This window comes from Canis lupus, chromosome 19, assembly GCF_048164855.1.
Source record: "Canis lupus baileyi chromosome 19, mCanLup2.hap1, whole genome shotgun sequence".
NCBI lineage: Eukaryota > Metazoa > Chordata > Mammalia > Carnivora > Canidae > Canis > Canis lupus.
In genome coordinates, this window is record NC_132856.1 from 22542501 (window position 1) to 22568786 (window position 26286).

Sequence of the window (26286 nt, forward strand, 5' to 3'; positions counted from 1 at the left end):
ATTACCGTTGTTCACCATCAAGTCTCCTTCTTTGCGCTCTCTCTTTTTTTTTTTTTTTTTTTTTTTCTCCTCTTCTTAATGGGGTGGGGTGGGAGGGCTATAAATAAGTATGGAGAACAGCAGAATTTGTATTCGTTTTGTTTTTTAAGGTAAAAGTCATTCCAAGTAGCTTCAGGACATGAAACAACCACATTTGCAGTGTTGGGAAGCAGGAGGGAGATGCATTAACAAAGGAAGAAGGCTTAATTTTACCTTTAACTGAGTTAAAGGTAACCGTGCTGAAGCTGAACATTGGTTTATTTAGGTATTTTGAAAGGTTGCAAACCTGGGTTCTAAATTTCTTCCTTAAGGCACATTTGGAAAAAGTCCCTGAAATAGGGTAGCACCCTAAAGTCTTAAAAATCGGCTATCCCTCTTATTGTTGTTGTTGATGTTGTCGTTAGAGCATGTGATAATTTTACCTTAAGTGCAAATTTTGTTTGGGCCTAAATGTCAAGAAAATGTTCTTCATAGAATTGGAGATGAATCTCTCTTTACATAATGAAGTCTTTTTTATCACTAATAGGAAAGAACTGAGTTATAAGGATACAGGAATTTTCATTTTTAAAATTTTAGGCTTTGATTCAGCCCTCTGATTACCAGAGCTCTTGCGTATGGTAAAAGTGATTGAAATTTCAATTTGTTAGCCTTTTCCCTGTTGGAAAATCTATAATAAATAGTAAAAGGACCACAAGACAGGCATACACAGCATGTGGCCTGAATCATCTATAAACTGGATATCCAGACCATTAACAGTGAAGAACCCAGGCAGAGTTTTCCTTTTAAATAATTGTCTGCATTTTGTTCCCTCTCCATGGTACATAATTTGCATGTGTAGGTTCATGCTTCAGATTTTGTGTGTTTAAAGTTGCTTTTCCACCCTTTGCCGTTTCTGACATTCACGTTAATGCATTTCAACATAAGGGTGTGTCATCAGTTACATAAAACCCGTGTTCTTGTGAACAAATGCTCCTATCCAGACCCTGACAAATTAGGCTTCTGAACTCTCCAGAGATCCCTGGCTGTCCCTTTCTTAGATATCTACCCATCGAGGGGGTCTTAAATGTCCACCTCGACTTAATTGCTGAAATTTCCTTTTATTTATGTGTAAATGGTTATCTCTAGATGCCCTGCAGAACTTCTTCCTGGAAGACTTTTATTTCGGTGATAACAGTGTACTAAATTACGTGTAATGCCAGTATTCAGTGGTGGGGATGGAGAAGTGCAGGCTGTTCACAAATGGACTGTCCGCTGCGAACTAGACCCAACTAGTTGATGCTTAAACATCCTGGTAACTTATATTTTCCTTTTTTTGTTTCTCCATTTCACTTAATGATTTTCTATGTATTGTTGCAGACATCTCAACAGTGAGCATGCGCTGGACGATAGAAGTACAGCTCAATGTAGAGTACAAATGCAGGTTGTACAGCAGTTAGAGCTACAGGTAAAACCAAATTTATTTTTAATATTACCTCAGTATTCCTCAAATTCCAAATTTCTGTAGTGTTCTGAAATGAGTTCCTGTGTACTCATTATTGAATGGAAGGTCCAAAACTTGTTGTTGTCCTTTCTTTCTTTTCTTTTTCACTCTTGGGAAAGGTTCACCTTCAGCTCCTTCTTTGGAGCTGCTGCTCAGATGTTTCAAAGTTCTGTGCATCTCTGTGTATGCCTCGAACGCCCCGCTACCTCTGTGAGCTTTCCATCTCTCTCTCTCTCTCTCTTTCTCTCTCTCTCTCTCTCTCTCTCTCACTTCCCCTCCTCTGTGTCTTCTCCTGCAAATGGAAAATGTTCGAAGTTAAAAAAACTTGCACCTTATCTGTTGTTGATGTGAGTCCCCTGAGTTGCCAATATCGGTAAGCTGGAGTTAGAGGAGCCAGGGAGAGAGATTGGAGAGAATGGATGGGAGTGGAAAGCACACTCGAGTGTCAGCAGCAAGTACACACAAACACACACACACACTGTCAAAAGTTAACGTAGAAGCCACATGTGGATTTATTCCTCATGTTAATTTGTCACCTTTTCTCTCAGTCACTGAGAACAAGAGTTCAGTGCATACATTTTAAATATGCACACACATGCACACACCTGCAAACATGTTTTCAGATATATAATATATAATATGTATACATATTTTTATATACATATATATATATACACACACACATATATATATATAAAACCTAGTATTTGGCAATCCATTGGGCCATGTGGAGTGTATTTTGTAACTCTAGAAAATAAACTTCTGCCTATTTCCCTGTGGATCATAGTTGTGAGGAATGGGGGGCACTTTTTAGTGTGGGTTCTACTTCTTGATGTCACTTGTTGATGAACCACCATATTTTAACAATAATTCCATTCTTGGTATAATTAATAGAAAATTCATTTCTAAAAGTAAAAATTGGGTCAGAAATGGAGATTATTAAAATGTACAATTGCAAAAGCCTGACCCTGCAAACCCCATTTATGCAACCGAGTTCCAAAATGCTTTTGAGTGCTTGATGACTCACTGTGGCTTCTTCCTCTGGCTGGTTTAGTGTAGGCAAGAGGTTAGCCGACTAGGGGAAATTAAAACAATGTTGTACATTATATTGTTACCAGCCATCGAAAAGCCTATTTTGTATGCAAGACAGCAATGCCGAGATATATGGAGAGCCCTAGGCTAAGTACAGAAGATAATTACATTTGGAATTTTACTGAGTTAAGTCATTTACAGCTTCAAATAGTTGCAGAGAAAAATCAGCCAAAACATACTTAAACTTTTTGTTGTGACTTTTCAGGATAGAAAGGATTTTTTTTAATTAGTTAGCATCTTATATGACAAATTACATTTTTTTAGTAAGATTGTCTCAAAAGTTATTTTCTTTAGCTAGTTAATATTTTTTCATTCATACTACAGATATGAACTTATTAGAACAGTAAAATATTCATACAGGCAAAGGGCACATCATAAAATCCCCAAATTTTTACGTAAGTCTTTGGAAACATCTTTAAATTTAGCATGTTTATTCAGAAGGAAAACAGTAGTGTCATTTAACTCACCCCCAAAGTTCACTTCTGATTGATGTGTAGTTAGCCCTTGAGAAATTGGTTTCAACAGAACTTTATGGCTCTTGCTACCTAAATCTTTATGTATTAGTGGTTATAAAGTGATTCAAGTTCCTGCATTTATTTAGTTGATAAATTCTTAACATTCGGTTGGAATAAAGTGTTTTTCAGAGTGTCACAGTTTGCCCAAGTAGGTGTTCCAGACTCCAGATTTGAGTGTGGGGCTGTTGTTCAATACTGAGGAACTGATTATCTGCTTTATTCATTATTCCTCACTCTCCCCAAGAGCTGGCAAGAGAAGGAAAGGAGTTAGACCATCAGTAAGTTAAGTGGTTCTCTGCTGGAAGCTTTTATGTTATTTTTTGATGGGTGTGGCCTAGGAGCATTGCAGACTATTAGAAGGATTCTTTGATTATTTTGGATTTCATTTATTCATAGATTTCCTTTTATTCTTTAGCCCTAAATCAAACTGAAAGTAGGGTTTTCAACTTGTGATAGGAATCAAAGAAGATCATCTGGCCAGAAGTTACTATATAGTAGTTACCTGTAATATTCCTAGTAATATTTTTGCTTGAGAGTTTGCTTTAACAAAGGAAGGGACAGGCTCTCTCTAAAGGATTTGGTTTCTTCAGAGGCCAAGGGAGTTAAGGTGATAGCATAATGCTTGCGAAGAGCAAGAGTTGCCAAACTGCAGATTATGAGCCAAATCCCAAGAGCTAACAAAGGTTTTCACATTTTGAATAATTTAGGGGGGAGAGAATCAAAATAAGAATGAATTATGTGAAATTCAGAATTCAGTGTCCATACATAAAGTTGTATTAGAACATGGCCATGCGCATTCATTGACACATTATCTATGGCTATGGCTAATGGCTGCTTCTGCACTAAAACAGAAGAGTCGAGTAGTTGCAAAAGAGTCCCTGTGGCATGCAAGGCTAAAAATATTTACTGTCTGGCTGGCTCTTACAAAGTTTGCCAAACAACCTCTGTTCCAGAGAATTCAGAAAACCCATTTGCATCACATTATGTAACAGCAACTTTTCCCCTTAGGTTCTGGGCTATCTAAATGTCTCCTAACCCCTTCTTACTTCTTCCTTCTTCACTGTGGGGTCTGAAACCATTCTAGTCACCGCACTGGTCAGGTTTCCCCAACGGCAGCTTCACATAACAAGTATTTGTCCATCTCGGGGATCGTGGAAAGCAGGCTGATGGATATTCATTTGTTTATCTGTTTAGTTTACCAGTTTGTTTAGCACACATTATCCAGAGCCTGTAACATAGCAGGAACTTAGCCGAAGCCAGTAAAAGGGTGGCAAAGGTGAGCTAAATGGTTAAGGTTGCCTTCCTGGTTCTTATATTTTAAAGGAAAAACAGACTGTAGATAAATAATTTTCCAGTGCTGCTATCCTCTTCTTGGGTAGTGCTAGCTGACACTGATGGGTTCCTGAAAACACCAGAAACATGCTCAAAAGAGAGTTTCAGTGCTAGAAAGGAACCCAAGCCAAAGCAATTTTATCCATTAGATATTGTCCAAGCAGATGAAATATATAAGAACATGTTAACTGTTTTTAGTTATTAAAGAACGCTCACCCTGAGCCAGAACTGAGAGGTCAAGATTAAGATGGAGTGTCTCTGGGTGGCAGACTGGCACAGGTGGGACAGTGTGAGACAAGGTACACTTCAACCCACCAGCTGTACTCATTGTGGGCTTCCTCTTCCTCTTGTGTTCAACATCTCCATGTCTGTACTGTCACATTTGCCATTTCTTGTACCCGTGTCTAAAATGCACTTTTTAATTGACTTAACGAACAATTGCTGTGCCCATAGAACCTGAATTATTGGGGAAACCAGGTCCCTGCAGCGGCCCAGAAGGAGTTTGAAGAGGTGTTCTCATGCTTGAACAGCCTCTCTCTTATTGCTCGTAGGCATCATCCCCCCATTCTCTGCACAGCACACTGATGAATCATCACCTCCTCTAGAGAGGATGCCCTGGGCATGACCGTCCCCGTGACTACTTCTGTTTGCCTTAAAGAAGGCATTCCCCAGACCAGGAAGTACCTGAACCTCCAAGTATATTATAGAATTACCATTCATTAACTTGAATTTGAAAAACAGTTGCACAACTTAGCACTGCAGGAGAGAGCCATCAAAGATGCACAGTAAGTTCCCCAACGGTGATCTCTATATTGTTGGAGGAGCAGTCTCTCCCTACCAGCCAGACTCTCAAGGCACTTCTCTGCACAGCATTTTAGGTCTCTGGCATTTACATCTGCGAGCACAGTCACATGTGTGCCCCCATTAGAAAAACAAACCCAATAATCTCAAAATGGAGCTTACATCATAGACCAGTGGAGGTTCATTATGTCTACCCTGGAGCATCACTGTGGAAGGGTTCCATAGGAGACAACATAGGGTGTTGTCAGCTAGCACCAGACATGACCATTATGAATGAAACCCACATGAATGATGTCCATTTCTAGTCCCACGGATCTAAACCCCAGAACCCTTCACTCTGACCCAAAACAGAAGGCCCTTGTGTTTCTTACCTCCAATGAACCTCTCCTCAAGAATTAGGTGGAAAACAAGGGGATCGTGGCTAGAGATGCTTCCTTTCTTGGCGCTAAATCTGCGTAACGCTATACTGGAGTCACACGAAAAGCCTTCATGATTCCAACGTTAAGAGTTAGGGCAAGAAGGCAGAAATCACGATGATGGCCATGAAGTCTGACTCAGGCCCATTCTGTCAACATCGTGTATAAGATGCATGCGTATTGTTTTTATTTCTGTGGGAAGTTACCACAATATGTAATGCATGTTTTCCTATTAGTGGACCCATTATGTGGAACTTATTAACAAAATGGTTAATTGATGTCTCATGTTACCTCCCATTACTGGTCTCAGAGGAAAGAGGGGTTGAAAAGACATCTTAGTGGCATTCTTAGCCTTTCTGAATATTTCTAACCACATTTTACTGTTAGAAAGACAGTTGTAATTTTTGACATCGTAGCAGTGGACTCAATGGTGGTTAACTCCATCTGTTACCTGGAAGCCCAACATTGTAGAGACTTTGTGTGCACTGCTTGCACTGTACACATAGGTACCTAACATCAAGGTAGACGGACATCATGGTAATCATTTGGGTGCAGAACATGACTGTTTGAGGTAAGGGAATATATTTTAGGATTTTATCTGTTAGACACTTTCTTTTGACAGAGTCTTCTGGATGCTGTGCAGACAAGAGGATAGGTTAGAGCTGGAGGGGGATGATGTTCCCACAATCAATATGCACGGTGTTTTATAGGTCATGAAATGTGCATGTGCTTGCACACATACACACACACACACACACACACACACACACACACACACATAGACACAGAAGATAGAGGAGCTGGAGACACAGGATGTGGAAATAGTTTGCCCACCCAGATGCCATGGGCAGGAGTGTAAGAAGGCAGCACCTGAAGCTTCCTTGATACTCTGAGCACCAGCCAGGATGGCCTGAGGGATTTAAATATTCATATTAACCTAGTTACCTAGTTGCCCAGGTTCACTTAGGTGGGAAATGCTTCTGAATTATCTCAACCCTTAAGCTGTGAATGAGATGGCACAAAAGTTATCTTAGGGACTAGGTCAGAATTCCACTCTGGGAAAAAGGAAAAGCATCTAATTTAACAGATAAGGAAAAGTCTTCTGACAGATTTCCCTCTTCAGAAAGCTGAGACATTCATGGAATAGATAAATTTTTCTGACTAGATATATGTTGGTTTTAATGATCATGTGACCTTGCTCAGTTGTCAGAACATCCTCCCTGGGTATGAAGATGGGTTTTGAGTGAAGAAAAAAAAGCATTGGAGACCTGATGTTTCCTCACATCCACAGCTCAGCATGTGTCAGGGGACAGGGCTCAGGACAGGATTCCTGCAGTCCCTCAGCCTACAGACCCTTTAGAGTGAATATTGAAAGCAGCCAAGAGGAAAAAGAGCCAACCAAACCAATGGAGGTTTGACCAGGCAGGAGGGTGGGAGTGATGGGGTGGGACCTTTTGTCTTTAATAATTTGATTCCATTCAGTCACTATTTATCAAGCACCTATTGTGTTCTGAGCACTGGATGCAGATAAGCAAGGCAGCCTCTTCCTTCCTGTACTGTGCAGCCTGGCAGTGAGGGAAGACTAGCACGTCTTTAATTCCACACCAGGCAGAGTTTCTCAGAGGAAGCACAGGAGTCGTTGTGGAGCTGACCCGGGAAGGGGCAGGAGCAAGTAGATTCCAGGAGGAAAGAGCCATTGAGGGATTTGCCTTGATCGTAGTATGAGGGAGCATAGTGGAAGAATGTATGTTCGTTCTTGAAATCATCTCTCTGTTCCTCAAGAAGTGGGATGACCAGTCTCCACAGTTTGCTTTCCTGAGACTTGGGATTTCCAGTTTCGAAACTGGGAAAGTACCTGGCAAAGGGGAATGAGTTGTTCACCCTGATGATTACTTTGCATCCATTGGCTTTGGAAGAGAGCTGTCTAATGCCTCCTGTTCTGCTTGTAATTTATAAAGGACCTGGGAAGCCATTTGAAAAGGTAGTTATTGAGTTCCTACTAGATGCCAAGGCAATCCTAGGTGTTTCATACCCCTAACTTCATTGACTCCTCACAACCCACCTGTGAGTAGATACTTCCCTGTGTCCTCAATCCTAAGAGTTATTTTCTTAAAGGAAAAACAGAACTTTTGGAAATCAGTATACATCAGACATCTAATGAGCATGTGCCTTTCTTCTCTTTCGAAAAGGTGTTACTAAGTCACTGATGACCTTCACAGTTATTGGCTTTTTGAGTCAGAAACAATTCTCTGTGCCTCTCCTCTCACAGATGAGGAAACCGAAGTTTACAAGGTCTAATTCACTTGTTCAAAGCCAAAGGCCTGAGATTCTAGCCCAGCCTGTGTAGCTCACGCCTCCTTTTGTATGGCGCTGCCACCTGGCACTTTTCATGCAGGGTCATCATGGCTCATTGAGGTTCTGTGTATTACCCCAAGGCATTGCAGATCACTGGGTTTAAAACCTGCCTTGTGAGGCCATGCCTTTCTCTGCCCCTTGGAGCTCCCTCCTCAGCAATCCATGGCAGCTAGACAAGGGTGGAACTTAGTGACATAGGAACCCCTTGGAAGTTCTCTAAATCATCTGCACCAGGAACTGTAAGCTCCAAGAAAATGTCAGGAGGGAGAAAAGTGTACAAGTTTCAATAGCAGAGGGAGACATTAAGCCTAACACAGATCAATTACTGTAGGGACTTTACGTGTGATCACTCTACCATTAGCATTACTGTTTGTAATCACACTAGCTTCCTGGACTTTTGCAAATATATTATCTGTGATGTGTCCCACTTTGGGCCCCTCTAACGCCACTGAAGGCAATACTCAGGACCGTTCTTCACAGCAGTGGCCTCACAGAACCTCCTGGACTCTCCCTGAGTAAGCTCAGACCATGTGGGGGAAGAAGTTCTAATGGCATCATCGCTGCATATTGTCACTGCTTTGTGACTGGAGCCAAGAAAAAGAAGAGGGGTTCTCTGGGTTTCTCACTTCCATGTTCCCTCTTTGAAAACCAAGACACTTATTTTTCATAATTTAAAATCCTGCTTAACTCTGGGAGCATTAGAATTCCTAGACTATGACTGAGTATTAGTGTGCGTCTGCTTTAAATGTCAAGAGAGTCTTTAATAATAACACGTAAGGAATGTTAAGATGGTGATAGAATACAATAAAAGTAGGGAAATTCTTCCATTGGGGTGAAATGAGCCATAGGTTGCCTCCCACCTGAGAGCTGTGGTTGTGTTAAAGAAATCATTTATAAGTTTTCACTGGTGCTGAGCTTTGAAGGCATGTGAATGACCATAGCTTGATACAGTGGGTCAAAAAGAACTCTGGTAACTACTCAGTTAGGTAGAAGATTTTCATTTTCCCTCCTTCTAAGTCGCTATTTTGTTTTTTGTTTTTGTTTTTCCCCTTGTTTTTCTTCTTTTGATCCTATGTATGGTAGAGACCCATGGAACTGGATGAGCTCTGCCTCAGTCAGTTCTGTTTGGATCATCATTGTATATAAAATGAGACAGTCACTGTCAGGACTTCCTCAGTCTATGGACAGGAGTCTTGTCTCCCCAAACTAGTGCATTAATCCCGGACATGTTGGGGTCCTTATTAAAACTTTTACTCCCACATTCCCTCGCTTGGCATATTGGGCTTATTAGCAGGTTTGGGTGAGACCACAGTCAGTTAAATTTGGAATCATCATCATTGTACAGGAATAAGCCCAACTTCCCTGCCCCTCAGTCAAGTGGCTGCTGAAACTCCTCATCTCACCCTGCCATGGAGGTTCTGCATCAGTGGTTCAGTGTAGCAGATGGGAAGAGTGGCAAAGATCTGTGTTTGCATTTAGCATCCCAGGTGCATCTGATAGTCAGGCATCCTGTAGCTGGAATTCTAGTTTCATCTCTGCCCCTTCCCAGCTCCATGATCTTGAGTAAGTTCACCTATTGAGCCTCAGTTTCCCCAACTATAGAATCTAAGAGTAGGACTTAAGAGGATTTGAAGTAGCCACAACAGTCTTTGCTTCTGTGAAATCAAGTGAGTGACTTGGTCCTTTCTTCTCATCTGTTCTTGGTAATTCTAGCATTTTTACGCATCCAGAATCCTTCATTTGTTTCAGATTTTGTTTCTCACAAGTGAGAACCGCCAAATTGGGCTTAAAATGATTAGTCCTCCAGACAACATATAAAGTGATTATGTTAAATGAACCTAAAACCATGTTCCCTTTTCTCTGCTAAAAGAATGAGTTTAATCTCCTCAGTTTTTATCTTTGAAGACCTTGAATGGAGATCCTCGCCTTGGGCGGTTATCAGAGTGTCCAGAGTGATACACACGTTCCAGTCTTTCACAGCCAGGACCAGCTAAAACACCATTTGAGGCCATGGCTAATAGAAGAGGGGATGACCTATATCAGCCAAGGGGAGAAAAAGCATTTGCCTAGGATGAGGGAAAGAGACAGTGAGAGTCAAGGAAATAAATCCATAAGCAATGGGCTTCATCTTTCCTACAATTTCTGTTTCATTCTTCAAAACATCAAAATTATCTCCCAATCTAAGCCACCTGCAAACTACACAGAACTCCTGTTACATGGACCTGGGTTCCAAGCATACAGTCAACCAGTAGAAGTCTAAATAGACTAGACTGATGATCTAACTTTGCTTTAAAGAAAGTTAGATATTTTTGAGCATCCATAAAGTGCTAAAAGGCTCTGTGCTAAGCCTGTTATGTGCAAGAACTTATCTAATCCTCAAAACAACCCTTCAGAGTTCAGAGATTATTATTCCATATTTAGAAGAAGAAACTAAATACTTAAAAAGGTTACATAATGTGCTCAGAGTCATAGAGCCAGAATTTGAATCCAGTGTATTCTGATTGTGGTGCCCACGACCTCCATCCATTTTCACCCTGCTGTCTCTCCAAAATTGAGCAGCAACCTGCTAAGAAGCAAACACTGTACGAGCAGGGCCCCTCAGCTGTTTGGCCCGTTGGCATTCTTTTTATATCAGATACCCGCCCCCTGTATCCACCAGGAAAGTATTTAGAGAGTAATTTCTGAGAGCACAACATAAGAGATTGTTTTAATTTGCCAACCAAATTTTTAGTTGACCTTTGGTGTACATTTCTCATCCTCCTTTTCTTTGCTTTTCATGGGATTCAGTTTATGAGGAAATGCTGGAATATATACTTGCTAATATTAAATGTTTGTATTGTCATATTATAATAATGAAAAGATGCCGTGAAAATGGATAGGGATGCTGAGCTCATGGAATGATGGCATAAAAAGTAATAAAGAATCAGAAAGCTTTTCGAAGGGCCAGTGAATATTAAAAATGCAATACAGCCCAGCCCCTGCAGAGAGAGGATATGGTTTTAATAGGTGTGAAATATTAGCCTTTTTTGCCTAAAACAACAAGAAGTAAATTTGGCAGGTGTTTTTCCCCCCTTTAATTGTTAAAAGGGTTTGTGTTAGAGGTGATCAGCTCACTGATGGTGAAAATCCAGAACCCATCCAAGAATATAGTAAGTTCTAGTTAGCACCCATCAAACAGAAACAGAAACTTGGATTTTTGTCTTTTTTCTGTAACCTTGCACATCATATGTTAAAAAAATAAAAAATAAATAAAAAGCAGAACTAGGACGGTAGAATTGAGTGCAACTTGGATTTTTGTCTTTTTTCTGTAACCTTGCACATCATATGTTAAAAATAAATAAATAAATAAATAAATAAATAAATAAATAAATAAATAAATAAATAAATAAAAAGCAGAACTAGGACGGTAGAATTGAGTGCAAGGCAAATAATGACCCGGGGTAATTCTCAAAATGGACAATGAATTCTATGTTAATATTCTCATGGAAAAGTGAGAAATTGTCTCCCTTGGCAGTAACCTCCAAGATTTATGAATGTGGGTGTGTGTACAAACTCTAGGTGTGTATTTGCAACATGGTGTTACTACATTTGACCAGTAAAAGGTCAGCACAGTAGACATCTGAATGGAATATAGAGGTGATGATTCCTTTTGATGCTGGGAATTTGGATTTCCTTCTCCTGTGTTGGTTAATTGCTGCATCAACAATATTTACCCCCAAATTAAATCACAATTAATATTCATCAGACTCTTAAGTAAATATCACCTCTCACCCTTTAACTTGTAATGTTTAGTGCAGCAGAGTACTTGTTTTTAAAAAGAATAATAGATATGCCTTCATGCCTTCTGCCCCATGATAACTTTTAAGACAAAACATTATTTAAAATTCTAAGAATATTTTGGTCCTAACATCAAAAAACTTAAAACACAGTGGAAAAAAAAAAAAAAACCCTACAGAAATACAAATAACTGTTGAAAAATGCCATTGCTAACATTTTAATTGTTCTAACCGAGCCACTTTGGAAAACTAAATTCCTTTGGCATTATGTGTTCAGAGCATCTTTTAGTTTGGCCGTTCAATAACTTACTAAAGCACAGAGGATGAATAACGTAAAGTGGCTCCTAATATGGTATCATTTTCATTTCCTGTTTGTTGAAAGATAAATGCTAACACTGTAAGGCTTTTTTTCTTCCTAATTTATTCCTCCCTGTACCACAAGGGAATAAAAAGGAAAAAAAATCAAATGTGATATGGCTTGAGACTGAGTCATCCAGCCAGGGATAAGCCGAGAGCTTTTTCTCTCTTGCTTTCCTACCTTTTCCCTTTCCTCTGTCTTTTCCCAACTGCTGAGACACTCCTTCCCCTTGGAAAACACCTTGATTTGAAAATGTCTTATTTGACTTCTATTTTGGAATAATACAGCTTACAAAAGATTCATATTTCTTTTTTTTAAGATTATATTTTTGAGGGGCGCCTGGGTGGCTCAGTGGTTGAGACTCTGCCTTTAGCTCAGGTTGTGATCCTGGGGTCCTGGGATCGAGTCCCACATAGGGCTCCCTGCAGGGAGCCTGCTTCTCCCTCTGCCTGTGTCTCTGCCTCTCTGTGTGTCTCATGAATAAATAAATAAAATATATTTAAAAAATAAATAAGTTTTAAAAAAAAGATTTTATTTTAGGGACACCTGGGTGGCTCAGTCCATTGAGCCTCTGACTCTTGGTTTCAGCTCAGACCACGATCTCAGGGCTGTGAGATTGAGACCACCATCAGGCTCCTGTGCTCAGTGGGAGTCTGCTTGAGATTCTTTCCCTCTCTATCTCCCTCTGCCCCTTCCCCTGCTTACACTCTCTTACTCTACACCCCCTCAAATAATACACATGTAGATAGGTAGGTAGGTAGATAAAATCCTTTTTTTAAAAAGCAATCTCTATACCCACCGTGGGGCTCAAATGCACAACCCTAAGATCAAGAGTCACACACTCTACCAACTAAGCCAGCCAAGTGCTCCCAAAACTTGATAATTTGAAGACTTAAGGTTAATTATGTGACATAGAAGAAATCAGCCCTTCCTCAGTTGAAAGGCATTATATTGGACAAATGGTCTATAAAAGTGCTGATCTAAGACTCTCTCAGTGTGTCTCTCTCTCTCTTCCTGTCACTCACCCATTCATTAATCTCTTCATTTACCCCAAATTCCACAGCTCTTCTCTTAACTCTACCTTTATCTTTTGGAGATATACTCCCCACTGACTTTACAGAGGTATTTATTATCATGCCTGTCAGCTTCACCATAAGCATCTTTGCCATAGACCTCTTTGCCACAGTCATTTGTACCACAGAACTAATTGTCCAAAGGCAATTTGGCCCTAAGAGATTAAAAAAATAATAATAATAACTGACAGTATGGTTTGACGGTTTAATTTCATTTCTCCATTGACACAGTACTTCCATTTTTATGTTATATAAATCTTGGCCCTCATAATGGTGTATACCGTGGCACAGAGTTTCCAACCTACATGTCCCATAGAACTTTGGAACGCCTCTCAGTGGACATGTGACCATATGCCAAGAACAAGCAACAGTGTAGAAGGCTTTCACAGTGCCATACAGAGCTCAGTTACAAACATGTATCCTGGTATTTAGAAACTGATACCTCTCGTAATGAAGGAGGAAATGTTTTTGATAAAAGAAAACGTGCAGTGCTGAATGAGGGTAAATGAGAGTAACAAAAAAAAAGTAACGATACTCTGAAAAAGTGCTTCAGTATAGTCCACAAAATAAAACCCGTTACTTGCGCCGTATGGCCATCATTCCACACTGTACATTTTGAATGAATTCAAATGTTTTTTATTCACAGGAGAAGGCTTTTTGTTTTGTTACTCATTTTTTATGTTTCATTTTTTCCTTTTTCAGGAATGCCCCTCCCTCATTTGTCATGATTGTATCTTTTATGGTAAAATTGTCTTATGGCCTATGAGTTATGTGCCAAAGATGCTGGTGGCAAAGATGCTGGTGGCAAAACTACCTAGATTTTGTCTCCCCTGTACCCAGCTGTCTTGAATTATCAAAAATATCATTAGGTTAAAACAGTTCAGGGCAAGCATAAAGTATAATCCAGTAAGTAATATTCTGAGTGCCTACAACGTATATCTGACTAGGAGCTTGTATGCCTTCAGAAGATAACTTTTTGTGCAATGAGAGGACTTAACTTTTTTTAAGATGAGATCAACACATAGTAGGTACTCATACATTAAATAACTGAATGATTAAGCTTATTCTGCATTCCTTTGGATATGAGAACTTGCCATCTCCTGGAGCCCCGTGCAGGCCCTGCCAGTATTGCTCACCAGCACGGTGCTGATCTATGCCTACCTGTTAAAGTTAGTTAGAAGTTAATTCTGCATAAATGTATCCATGTGTCTAAGAGCTTTTCCACAACCACAAAAGATGAATTTTATGAGTTTTTAGCTACCTCACTCGTTTTCCTTTGGCTTCCTCATGAATAAGATTGGCTAATAGGCATGATTCACGTTTTTGTCTTTTAGCTGTCTGTGTTACATGGGACTCCTTGGTGCCAGCAGGTCTAGAACTTCCCAGTTAAAAGCTAATGCATCTTGTGTTGAGAAATCTCACACTGACACCTCCAGTTACTTCGAGTTTGGCAATGGCTGTGTAGATTTCAAAACGATTAAGCAATGAGAAAGATTTTGTCATGTGCAATGGTGCTATAGTTTAATTTGGAATATGTATCATTTTGGATGTTAAAATAGTAATGCATCTGTATTCAAAGAAATAACAGAGCATTTCCTTCCCCCACTAGCTTGCAAAAGACAAAGAGCGCCTGCAAGCCATGATGACCCATCTGCACGTGAAGTCTACCGAACCCAAAGCCGCCCCTCAGCCCGTAAGTACCAAGCTCTACACCAAGGGGACAAAACCCTACAGTATCTTTTCTCTGCTTCCCCACCTCAAGTGTAGGAGGCAGGACAGCCTCCTCTGGCAGCTGTTAGTATTGAAGGATCTGAGTTGAGTTGACTGTTTCTGGGTATCTTTTATGAAGAGAGCAGTGTGCAGGGCACTTAAGAAGATAGAGGATGATACAGAGCCCTAGCCATGAGGCCCAACAACTAGCTCTTCGAGACAGATGACTGGTGCTGTAGCAGGGTATGAAAATATATTATGATAGGTCACTGGGAAGAGGGAGAAAAAAATCTTTCCAAATGCTCTGTTTTGCAGACTCCATGGTCTGCAAAAGACAGACCATGGAGTCAAAAGAAGAAGGCATTTCAGCCTGGGTTAGCCATGAGACAGCAGGTATGAGAAACAGAGTGAAGGCTAGTCCAGTCTAACTGTAACAGAGGAAAGAAACAGAAAACACACTCTTGGAATAATTGGAGGCTAAAATTGTGGAGGGCATCCAATGGTTGTTAGACAGTTAGAAGTGAATATTACTCTTTTTTTTTCAGGTGGGAGATCAAACACGGTTCACTGAAATTGCATTTAACTTTTAGGAATCTCCTACTTCCTGCCTTGTTCCCTTTTCCTTAACCTTGAAGAGTGCCATCCAAGCACAGACAGTTAATATCGAAGCAGAAGGATGGTTTCTAAACCCCAAATCCTGTCTTGGGCCTCATTCCTTGCTATAAATTGATCGCTTTAACAGTTGTATTTCTCATATACTTATATTTCTAAAAATCTCCTTGTAGCTTCCACTGATTATTCAAAATGGAGAGAGTGCTGTGCTTCTTGATTTTTAAGATTTGTAAAATTTAAAGGTACACTGCCTTTATTTGATTTTGCTTGGAGTCACTGTGTGAAAATTAATTGAGCGTTGACAATCTATAGTTAGTACCAGCAATTTTAATCAATATGCAATGATGCAGCGTAATGGCAAAGTATTGGTTTATCTGTTTTGACTGATTTTTTTCTATAAATAAAGCAAACATACACCCATATATGTATGATTTATGGTGATAGAAATAAAACGGAGTCAGACTATTAACCCAGCAAATATGGTAGCCTGCCAAGATGCAGTTGGCAGACAAAATTAATGTCTGAAACAGAACACATTACTGAGATATAGGACATAAAATCATTAAACACTTTGCGCATCCATTTTTACTAGGAAAGAACCCTTAGTTTCCATGTGTTTTGCAGTAAATGGCTAGAGGACTGAATGTGTAGGCTACCAAAAAGAAAGGGAAACAAAAACCTAGGCTGTTTGATATTGTGAATCCACAGTAGTCAGCTGTGCTGTTTGTATTGCCTTCATCAGCCCCTCCTTCCTTTAAAGAAGGGTCCTTGGGAATAATAGGAGCCCAGCTAAACAAGTTGGTAAGACCTGGAAATGACTTGATGGAGTTCTCCAGTGGGCACAGCCAATTGCTAGGGGAATCGATTACCTTCTGAACTCTGGTCACACTGCTTTGTTTGAGATGGGATTTTTTTTTTTTTCCCCAGGATGAGGAATCTGAGTCTTAGTAATCTTAGTCTTAGTCTCTAGTAATGAGAGAGAGAAAGAGATTATCTCCTACTTCCTCCATGGATTAAAAGCAGTGGATAGAATAATGTGTGGACTCCAGACTCTGGTCTAGGATGGACTCATGTTGTTGTATCTGGGGCTCCTTGGGAGGAGGAGATACGAAAGTGGAGTTGTGAGACCCCATGGGGTGCTCAGTAAGTGATGGGGCCAAGTGTTGGCAGGAAGCGCCATACAGGTACACCTACATAGGCCACAAAAGGATCATTGGGAATCTCCATGAGGACCAGTGTGAAGCAGCCAGTAAACAGGGAAAAGCAGTCATGGGGGAAAGGCACAGGGAAGGAAGGTTTGTCTTGATTAGTATTAAAAAAAAAAATGTTTTACATTCTAGAAAATTATAACTTTGAAGGGGACCTCCTACTAAATTTATTTTTAACTGTTCTATTGAAAATTCTCTACCACTAGTCAACATTATCTCTTAGTAGCTCAGCACAGTATTTCTTTATTAAAAGAAATAGGCACGAATATTTTTGACTGAAAAATTAATAGCTTTTGAATTCATACACAGCAGGTTTTCTTTTGCAAAGAAGTCCAATATCGCTGCACAGCACTTCTATAACCATTTATTTAGTGTCCAAGTCAAACCTTTGACAGCTAGAGCAGCGCTACAAGCCAATATAAAGAACTCCAAGATGTAAACCAACAATAGGCCGTCTGTGTGAGGTTTGCCATTGTCAAATACATAGATTGTTTGGATTAGTTTATGTAAATGTACTGTTGTATTACCCTTTGAAAAAAAAAAGATCACATTTGTGTATGAAAAGTGGTTCCCTTCACAGGCAGCATTATAAATTCCTTATCCTTTAACTTACATGTAAGAAGTAAAAATTGGTGCCTGACAAGCAGATATTGTGTGACACTCTGTTGCCGGAGTGAACCTACCTTCTTTTCATTTATTGGAAAATAGAAAATTTTATTATAGATACCATCTTATAAATCAGGAATTATTAAAATATGTATAGGTGAGGCATTGGGAAATTAATTATAAAAGGTAGCCGTGTAGCGTTTTGCATAAATTTTTACTTTCCTTGCCAAAAAAGGGGGGGAGGCATACACATTTAGCAGACCCTTGATTCTTTCAACTTTAGGGATACAGAGCTATCTGATGATCGATTCTAAGGTGCAAAATATTCCTTTTTGCCTGTAATTAATTTATTCCACCTTAAATAATAGAATGCATAGTATATCCTTCTAGAATCTTTGATTTGAAATAAGCAGCCACCAGGATTCAAATCTAACCATAGATGGGGACTTTCACGTTATATCCTTGCCAGTAAGTTGATGAGGTTTTTTCTTTTTTCCATTTCTGTTTAAAAGGAACTTCATGTTTATTTTAAAATTCTTAGTCACTAAGTGATAGAATGCTTTGCTGTAAACGTTGCTTTTCACTAAATGCCATTTGGGTGGTAAGTGTCATTTGTTGTATCCAGTCATCCAACCAGTCCCTATTTCATTGCATCAGAGAAACTGCCAAAACCTTGGATTGTCCTTATATCAGCTCATAGACACATTCCTTGGACCCTATTGTAGAACTCATCTTCCCATTTGGGTAGATGGAGAATATGCTCATCTCAGGACGGTCCTGAGTGTTTAGGCACAGCTGTAAGCTCATCCCACACTGGGACGTGTGTGGGGGAGCCTTACTGTTCTTTGGATACTTTCAGTAGCACATCTCCCCCTCCACTTGCCTTCAGACACTTCATATCGAAGAAAACCTTTGCTTCCATAGTCATACCCAGGACAACTCACACAGCACATTATTTTTGGAAACAAAATTCCTGTGTTTCGAGTCAAGCTGTTTTATCAACAAGTATGTATTAAGTATGCTGCTAAAAACACAGAGCAATAAAACAAGAGAGCCCCATCCCTGCCACTAAGGTCTTTGTGGAGTCTTGAGGGACAAACAACGACACACACTCATTGCATGATCATGCCATGTGTCAATAGGACAGCCGATCTACAGTGGGGATTCTGGGAGAAGTGGTGTCGGAGATGAAAAGGAAGAAATGGACAGGAATCAGATCTGTGAGTCTTTCCTTGGGTTCAGAGGAGGTGCGTGTGTCTGTGGGTCTCTGAGGAAGGCAGTGGGGAGAGGAAGGCATGTCACAAGGACCAGTGTAGAGGAAGCAAAGGACCAGCCAGCATCAGATAAACAAGGCTTTCTGGTTTTGAATTTATTTGTAAGCTTTTAATTTTGTGAAGACTGGGCCCTGCATGGAAAAGATATGTAAAAGTTTCCCAGAGCAGCTGTATATTTTAGCAGTTGGGGATGCACAATGGGAAAAGCCTTTCTTGACATATGTTGAGAAGGGCCAAATTGACTATATTTTGAGTTTGAAAAGATTCTTCTCTTTTCCGTGTGAAGAGCAGCAAAAAATCAGACAGGAGTAAATGATCCTCATGAGACTGATGGATATTCTTTGGTTCCAAACACGGTAACATTCTCAAAGTAAACACCAAAGTGTATTGCTGGGGGTTCGTGTCCCCATGCTTGCTCCATGGAGAATTTGCTGAGCTATTTCCTTGGAGGGAAGCGTAACTCAGAGGACAAAACAATAACAACGAAAAGAAGCATGTCTGTGTCATGACTTTATTAAGCTGTTAAGGATTTTTTAAGAAGACTTCCCTATCATAATGTCAGGAAAATCCTATAAAGCGTATTTTATAATGCCGGAGTACATGAGAGGTACGCCTTGCTTCGGGGTATTCCTGCACACCAGAAAACAACTCCTGATCCTGGAAAAACCACATTCCTACAGATTTGGTGGGCAAGTAATTATAGCGTAGGTAGTATATCCTTCTTTATGAAAATGTTATAAAACGCTTACAGGAACTTGGATATTTGAAGCGAAATGCAGTATTACATTTTCCTTTTTACGCATTCTCTTTTCCTCCAACCATAGCAATTAGGACTGTTTCGAAATAGTTTTTAGCTGCTATAAAAACAAAGTGTCCCCCCTCTATAAAAAGGGTCTTTTAACTCTTAAAGCAATGGCTGATCCTTTGGGCTGCTCGCAGCCTTGCTTGAGGCCTAGAGAAACAATCATAGGCAGTCATAAACGATTCTCTAGCACAGTACACACAAGCTGTTTTTCTGTAGTGTTTCTCATGAAGCCCCCCCCCCCCCAGCCACCACCACCACACCCCCCAGCCCCATTCCACCATACCCCTCAGAAAGACCGGCCACCTCTGAACGCCCCCAATTCACGTCTAGAAACCGTGTGCCGTTCAAGCAGGCCTCAAGCCCGCTCAGGGCAGTGAAGCCAAGAGCAGAAAAACGAGTTCTGTGAGCCTCAAAGTCCCTACTAAGCAGCGAGGTGCCCCAGTGTTTGGGTTTCAGGTTTGTCTTTTGTTCTCAGAATCTGTTTTCATGTGAGGCAAGAGCACAAACAAAAATAAAAATGAGTTCTTATGGGAATACTTACGACAAGTCTGTTTCTGTCCGGGGTTTACATCAGCGCTTTGTTTATTTTTTAAAAATGTGAGTGACTCATCATCTTTAAAAGAAGAGAGGAGGTTACTGTTTAAAAACTAAAGATTAATCTTTTACAAAAGGACTCAGCAGAATACGAGGCGGCTGACAGGGTCCTAGCAGTTGGGACGGGTACAGTCCCCAGGACAGTCTTTCTGGAAGTGAGCTGGGGTAGGGATGGGGGAGACGGTGGTTAAGGGCACCCGGAGATTTACAAAAGAAAACCCTGCAGCAATCTTAAGTGATAGAAGAATGTAACTTCTGGCCAGACCCTCAAAGCGATTATCTTTGCCGAAATCATCACATGACGGAAACTTGCCATGTAGAAAATATCAGAGTTACTAACTTTTCCAAACATAGCAACTTCTTTTTAAATAGAAAATACACACAATAAGAAAAATAGGAAAAGAAACCCTCCCAGTCCGATCCCTTCCTGCTCCATGCCCCGGAAAAAAAAAAAAAAAAAAAAAAAATTATCTTTTAAAACCTTAACTACAATCAGAAACACGAAGCACATATGCTTTCATTTCTAATTGATGATTATATTAAGATTTAATAGTTTACAATTAAGATGAATATTTCAAGATTACAGCAAAACCCACACCAGTCCCGATCTGTTCTTCCGTTCTAAGTCTGTAATTAATTTTCTTTTTTTTCTTTTTCTTTCTTTCTTTTTTTTTTTTTTTTTCTTTTTCTTTTTTTTTGAATCCACTGTTTTCAGAGAGACCTTAATTAGAAGAGCAGGTTTGGTTTGAACACAGAGCCTGTTTTGAACCCTTCCCCATGCTCCATCTTATCTTTCCCTCGTGACCCTCCTCCCTGAAGATGGTTTTTCCTCAAGACAAGCATGTGATCATCAAACAAAAGTTTAAAAGTTAACAAACTTCTATAGCAGTTGACAAGGTTGACATTTCATTAACTTGTTGGTTCAGCCTTCAAATGATTCCGAGAGGCGAAGCACCCTCTGTTTGGAGTTTACGGCTTTTTGTTCTTCCTTCCCTCACAGACTACAGTCATGTTTAATTTGGAATCTGGGCTCCTTTGGCAAATTAGCAATTAGAACAATTTTGTGGGAATATGTATATGTGTCATTAGTTTTCCTGCAAATTAATAGCAAGGGCAGAGGTCAGGCAGAAATTTTCCACTTGACTGCCGTTCCTCTATTGAGACTTGGCACTTGGTTGTGGAATGGCCACAGCTGCTCTCAGCCACCCTCTTCCTGTAGGAACTGTCTTTTAATTAGTTTACCTCACAGCCATCATTACAAATATTACTGCCTCCCCTCCTCGAAGTAAAATTACTGTTTCTACAAAATATTCCAGTGACATCTTGCACCACTGCACATTGATGGTAGGGTCACTCGAATGCAGCATTTAATCATTAGATCACCTCCGTCCGCGTCTCCTAATTAGAACCCTTACAATACATTTTTATCTGGTAATTAGCTGAGATTGGCTGCTTCCTCTGTGGCTTATTAGAGACAGCCCAGCAGTGGGTGTGAATCACGGTGTCATTTGTCAAGCCTGGTAAGCCCCCTCTCCGCTCTCTCCTGGCTTCGTGTTTATTTCCATTTGCTACCTATGTTCAAAACCCTCCAGAAAACTCTACCATGTATTTCTTTGCGGGCTGTGCTAACCTGCAGGGATTTTATTTTTCACTATTGCTCATTCGGTACACACAGTCCAGGTGTTAAGACCTTTGGTAAAAGCTACAGATGTCCCATTCTTTTCACCTTTTATGACACAGTACCACGTGACGTGCCTGTTCTCCTGTGTGAGCACCACAGATGGATTTGTTACTTGCCGAATGTTTACATGAGTTTTGGCTTTTTTCGAGTCCACTGCACTGGGTGCCCCTTCCTCACAGGATGGGAAAGCAGCCGGCACGTTTCTTGCAGCCGTTGTATTCATAATTCTCATTACGTGTTTAAGACAGTTATGGTGTTTAGGTGACTGTGTTTAAACGGAAAAGCCTAAAAGTAGAATTAGTCCTCAGAATCGCTTTATGTTTGTCACGCACACTGTCCTTTGACCGGTGTCTGTATTCGATGGTAGGATCTTCAGGGGCAGCGAACGAATGTTCTGTCCCTATTTTTGTCATTTTGGTTTCATGTGCCTTATATTTGTTCAATAGTATTTCTTGAATGTCATAAGTAGGGACTAAAGCTATTCAGCGAATCCTTTCCAAAAATGAGCCTATAGAGAAACGAAACTGGTTAATGATTATTTTTCCCATTAACTGGGCATAAGAGATGCTTATACTGAGAGCCTAGGATCACGAGTGTGTGTTTGGTTGTGAATATAGACAAGTTATCTCATCGATCATGAGCCTCAGTTTACTCACCTGTAAAACGTGAGCAGTGACATGTCCCTTATTAATCCTGGTATGAGAATGAGGTGAAACCACACAGTGGCAGGTGGCTTACAGTATGGTTTATACAAATGGTATCCATGCCTTTCTGGAATGTTTGGATATTTTTAGGCCTAGCAGCATCTGAGTTTTAAAAGCTGTATATTTATGAGCAGTAGCCTTTCATGCACTAATTTCCTTGACCCGTTGCTTAGGCTGATGCTTATACATACTGTTGCTGCACTTGGTCAGTGATTAAGGCCCAAGGCAAAGAGGAGGTCAGCCCCAACCTTCCCAGTGGCTTCTCAGTTCTCCATTCCGTGGCTGCTACTCTGAACTGGAAACACTTAGTCCTCAAATAGGTGTCATAAGTCAGGTTTCCAGCACTAATAATAAAGCAACTCACAGCATTGGCCCAGTTTGCTGGGGGGTGGTCCTCTCTGGAACTTGGTTTTCTCCCACATGGGGGCTGGGGGAAAGGCCTGGCATTAACTGAGTCAGCATTTCACCAGGGGAGTTAAAAAGGAAAGCACAACTACAGGCTTTCAATCCACCATTCCCTTTGCAGGACCATGTTTACATTTTCTCCATTAATATTTACCTAACAATATTTGATCTTTCTTTTCTTCGAATTCCTTGTTTTTATTTTATTATTATTTTTAATGGAACTACCCTAAACATATGAGAGGCATTCTCATGGCCTTTTTCATTACTAGAGTATGAGTAGAGTTGAATCTTCTCAACAAACTGGAACTTTTAATGTCCTCTTTATGATCCCAGAAGAGTCCCATTTTGAATACTTTCCATAAGTAACGCCTTATCCATAGGGCTACTGCAATAGTGAAATACTTACTTTGTTAAATGATCGAAAATCAGGTTTGAGAACATGTTACCAAATAAACCTACTTGCCTAGGTTTACTTGGCCGGCTATAAGTATCTGAGATAACCAATTCTGTGTAAATTGTAATAATATGTTGTAAATGGCCAAGTTCTGTAGTATAGCCAGACTTAGTATTTCTGGAAGGACAAATTCAGGGTAAGGGGAACAGGCCCATTTTTTCAGTATTAATAAGAGAAGCACTTCAAGGTGAAGGTTTAATGGAAGGAAACCTTACTCCTTCATTTTCCTTCATATGATTTTAAATAAATACTACTCATTTCCTCTCTTAATTCCATTATATTACTGAGCATTTGAAACTCGAAGAAAAAAATAATTTTTACAGTTCCCAATGTGTTTCATATGTCATTTTTTAAAATAGAGTCCAGTCCTCTATTTGGTTTAATGAAGATTATACATTAAGCTTTCAAAGATTAGTCTTTGCCAACTGATATAACCCCATGACGTCTTATTGGATCAGTGCCACTCTTTTTTAAGATTTATTTATTTGAGAGAGAGAGTGGGGGGGGGGCAGGGCTCAGAGAGAGACTCTTTTTTAAGATTTATTTATTTGAGAGGGGGGGGGGGTGGGCAGGGCTCAGAGAGAGACTCCAGCAGACTCCACGCTGAGCACAGAGCGCAGTGCAGGGCTGGATGCTCAACCAACTGAGCCACCCAGGTGCCCCAGTGCCACTGATTTTAGTAGCAGTCATAGGCCGAGTATCCCTGTTGGCTCCCATTGGTGAAGTTTCTTTATGGGGTTAAGTAGCCTAGCCCTGTGCTGGCCAGCGTGGCAGTCACTGACTACATGTGGCTATTTAAACAAAAGTTTAACTCTGATAAAAAGTAAAAACAGTTCCGTACTGGCTAGCACAATTGACAAAGTGCTGTTGGAGAGCTCAGGTCTGGAGCAATGTATCCCAACTGATGGCTTCTACAGTGTTGGTATTCACTGGTGCTACCAGGACTCTGTCACCTTCCTTGAGGTTTGGCAAGCACAGTAGGCAGCCCAGGAGGGTTTGAAGTCATGACTCAAGAAATGTTTTGATCCAAATCTTGTCAAGCTTCACTGCGCCAGGTCACCCCTTTCTGCATTCTCCACTCATTTTCCACTGTCTTTGGAAGACTCCTGTGTCCCCAACAGGTCAGGAGAACATGGCCAGAGAGATTTTGAACTAACTACTATGTAAACTGTTTTTACATGAGAACTCATCTCCTATTTCAGTCAATTATAAGCATCTACTTACAGAAGTAAAACTAGCCGGGTGTCCCCTGCATTATTCCTGCTGGATTTCAGATGCCTGCTTACTCACTGTTTTTCTGAAGCTCTTCTAAGAATTCTTCTTTTCCTCACAGCTGAATCTGGTATCAAGTGTCACACTCTCCAAGTCTGCATCTGAGGCTTCTCCACAGAGCTTACCTCATACTCCAACGACCCCAACCGCCCCCATCACTCCCGTCACCCAAGGCCCCTCCGTCATCACCACCACCAGCATGCATACGGTGGGACCCATCCGCAGGCGGTACTCAGACAAATACAACGTGCCCATTTCTTCAGGTAGATACTCCCATTTTTGCCTTATGCAGAACTGTAATAGGCAATTCTTGTAGACCAGCCTCTTTTTAAAAAGTGATAATTAATAGGACAATGATTCTTATTTAGCAGATATTGCGCAGAACCAAGAATTTTATAAGAACGCAGAAGTTAGACCACCATTTACATATGCATCTTTAATTAGGCAGGTAAGTAAATAACACAGTATGTGAAATTATATCAAAAGGTATACGTGTACATGGATATATTGATGAAGTAGATTTAAAACCGTTTAGTATGCAAGCATGCTAAAACCTTTTCTATAAGGTTTTTTAAAACTGCAATATATAACATAATTGCTTTTGATTAAGTATTACAATACGATGTGATTATTAGGAAATTCATTTCACACAACAGTGAAAATGAGCCTGTTTAAAGATGGCAAGTCAATTATCACAAGCTACAGTAATCTCTGATCCCTAGAATTAATCTGAGCTCTAAATAATTACTGAGCTTTAATCAGCTAGTGAAATGTTTTGCATTTCTCTTTGATTCTGCTTTATGAATGACTAATAAATTAATATTTCTGTACGGAAACAGAAATAAAAACTCAAAACAATTAGATAATTCCATTTTGAATTTTGCTATTGAACTGTTAAATACAACCATTAATCTTAGATCATTTCGTGAAACCTTTCTTGGGCTCTAGCTCTGAATCATGCTTATTTTATACTTTCAAGAAACTATAATGACAATTCTGCTGATTTGGTCATAAATTATCTTCTTTTGTTACTTTTGCTTCTATAGGCCATTCTCGAATCTCCAGAAAAGCAGCTAACACTAAATGAAATCTATAACTGGTTCACACGAATGTTTGCTTACTTTCGACGCAATGCTGCCACGTGGAAGGTAAGCTTTCTCACAGGCCTGTTTAAAGCTTGGGTCTTGCCATTTAAGAGTTTGTTGTTGATAAAATGGAGGTATTGTAAGTTCAATGTGTGTTGTTTCTATACACTCAAGGAGTCAAATTTATGGGAGTATTTTATTAAGAAAATAGTACTATTGGGGTTAAAATGCTGGGATAGAAGACTCCCATTACATTGACATCAGATTTTGGATAGACCAGCCAGTGAAATCATTTCTGTCCAGTTAAAATACGTAGGGAAAAGGAACGCATGATACTGTCATCCCAATATGAAAGTTATCCTCTTATTTACACAGACCTCATGCTTATCGGTTGTTAGCCACCACCAGTATTTGCTGAGATGCATGGCTAACTTTTTTTAACTGGAGAAATAATCAGACAAACTGGACATAACTTTCATTAGTTGGATTAAAAAAATAAATAAATAAAAAAACCTCCTTACCATAATTAGTAAAGGAAGTTGTGTGGTCTCAGGACTAGCCCTGTATTTGGGAGTTAGCACAGGAAAGCACAATATATTATTAAGTTTTTGGTTTTATTTTGGGTTTTTGTTTTTGGTT

At 40.0% G+C, this 26286-nt stretch overlaps 1 protein-coding gene across 16 annotated transcripts in view; it reads left to right on the forward strand.

The window, feature by feature from the left end:
- FOXP1 (forkhead box P1) overlaps positions 1–26286 on the forward strand; it is a 375747-nt gene that overhangs the window by 329611 nt on the left and 19850 nt on the right. For 12 of the 16 annotated variants that reach the window (XM_072785383.1, XM_072785396.1, XM_072785389.1 and 9 more), the window contains 5 exons: positions 1396–1483; positions 14847–14930; positions 24624–24825; positions 24931–25010; positions 25609–25710. In XM_072785383.1, coding sequence (XP_072641484.1) covers positions 1396–1483; positions 14847–14930; positions 24624–24825; positions 24931–25010; positions 25609–25710 — 556 coding nt within the window. The remainder of the gene's footprint in view (positions 1–1395; positions 1484–14846; positions 14931–24623; positions 24826–24930; positions 25011–25608; positions 25711–26286) is intronic. The other 4 variants (XM_072785390.1, XM_072785397.1, XM_072785387.1 and 1 more) reach the window with 1 other exon arrangement.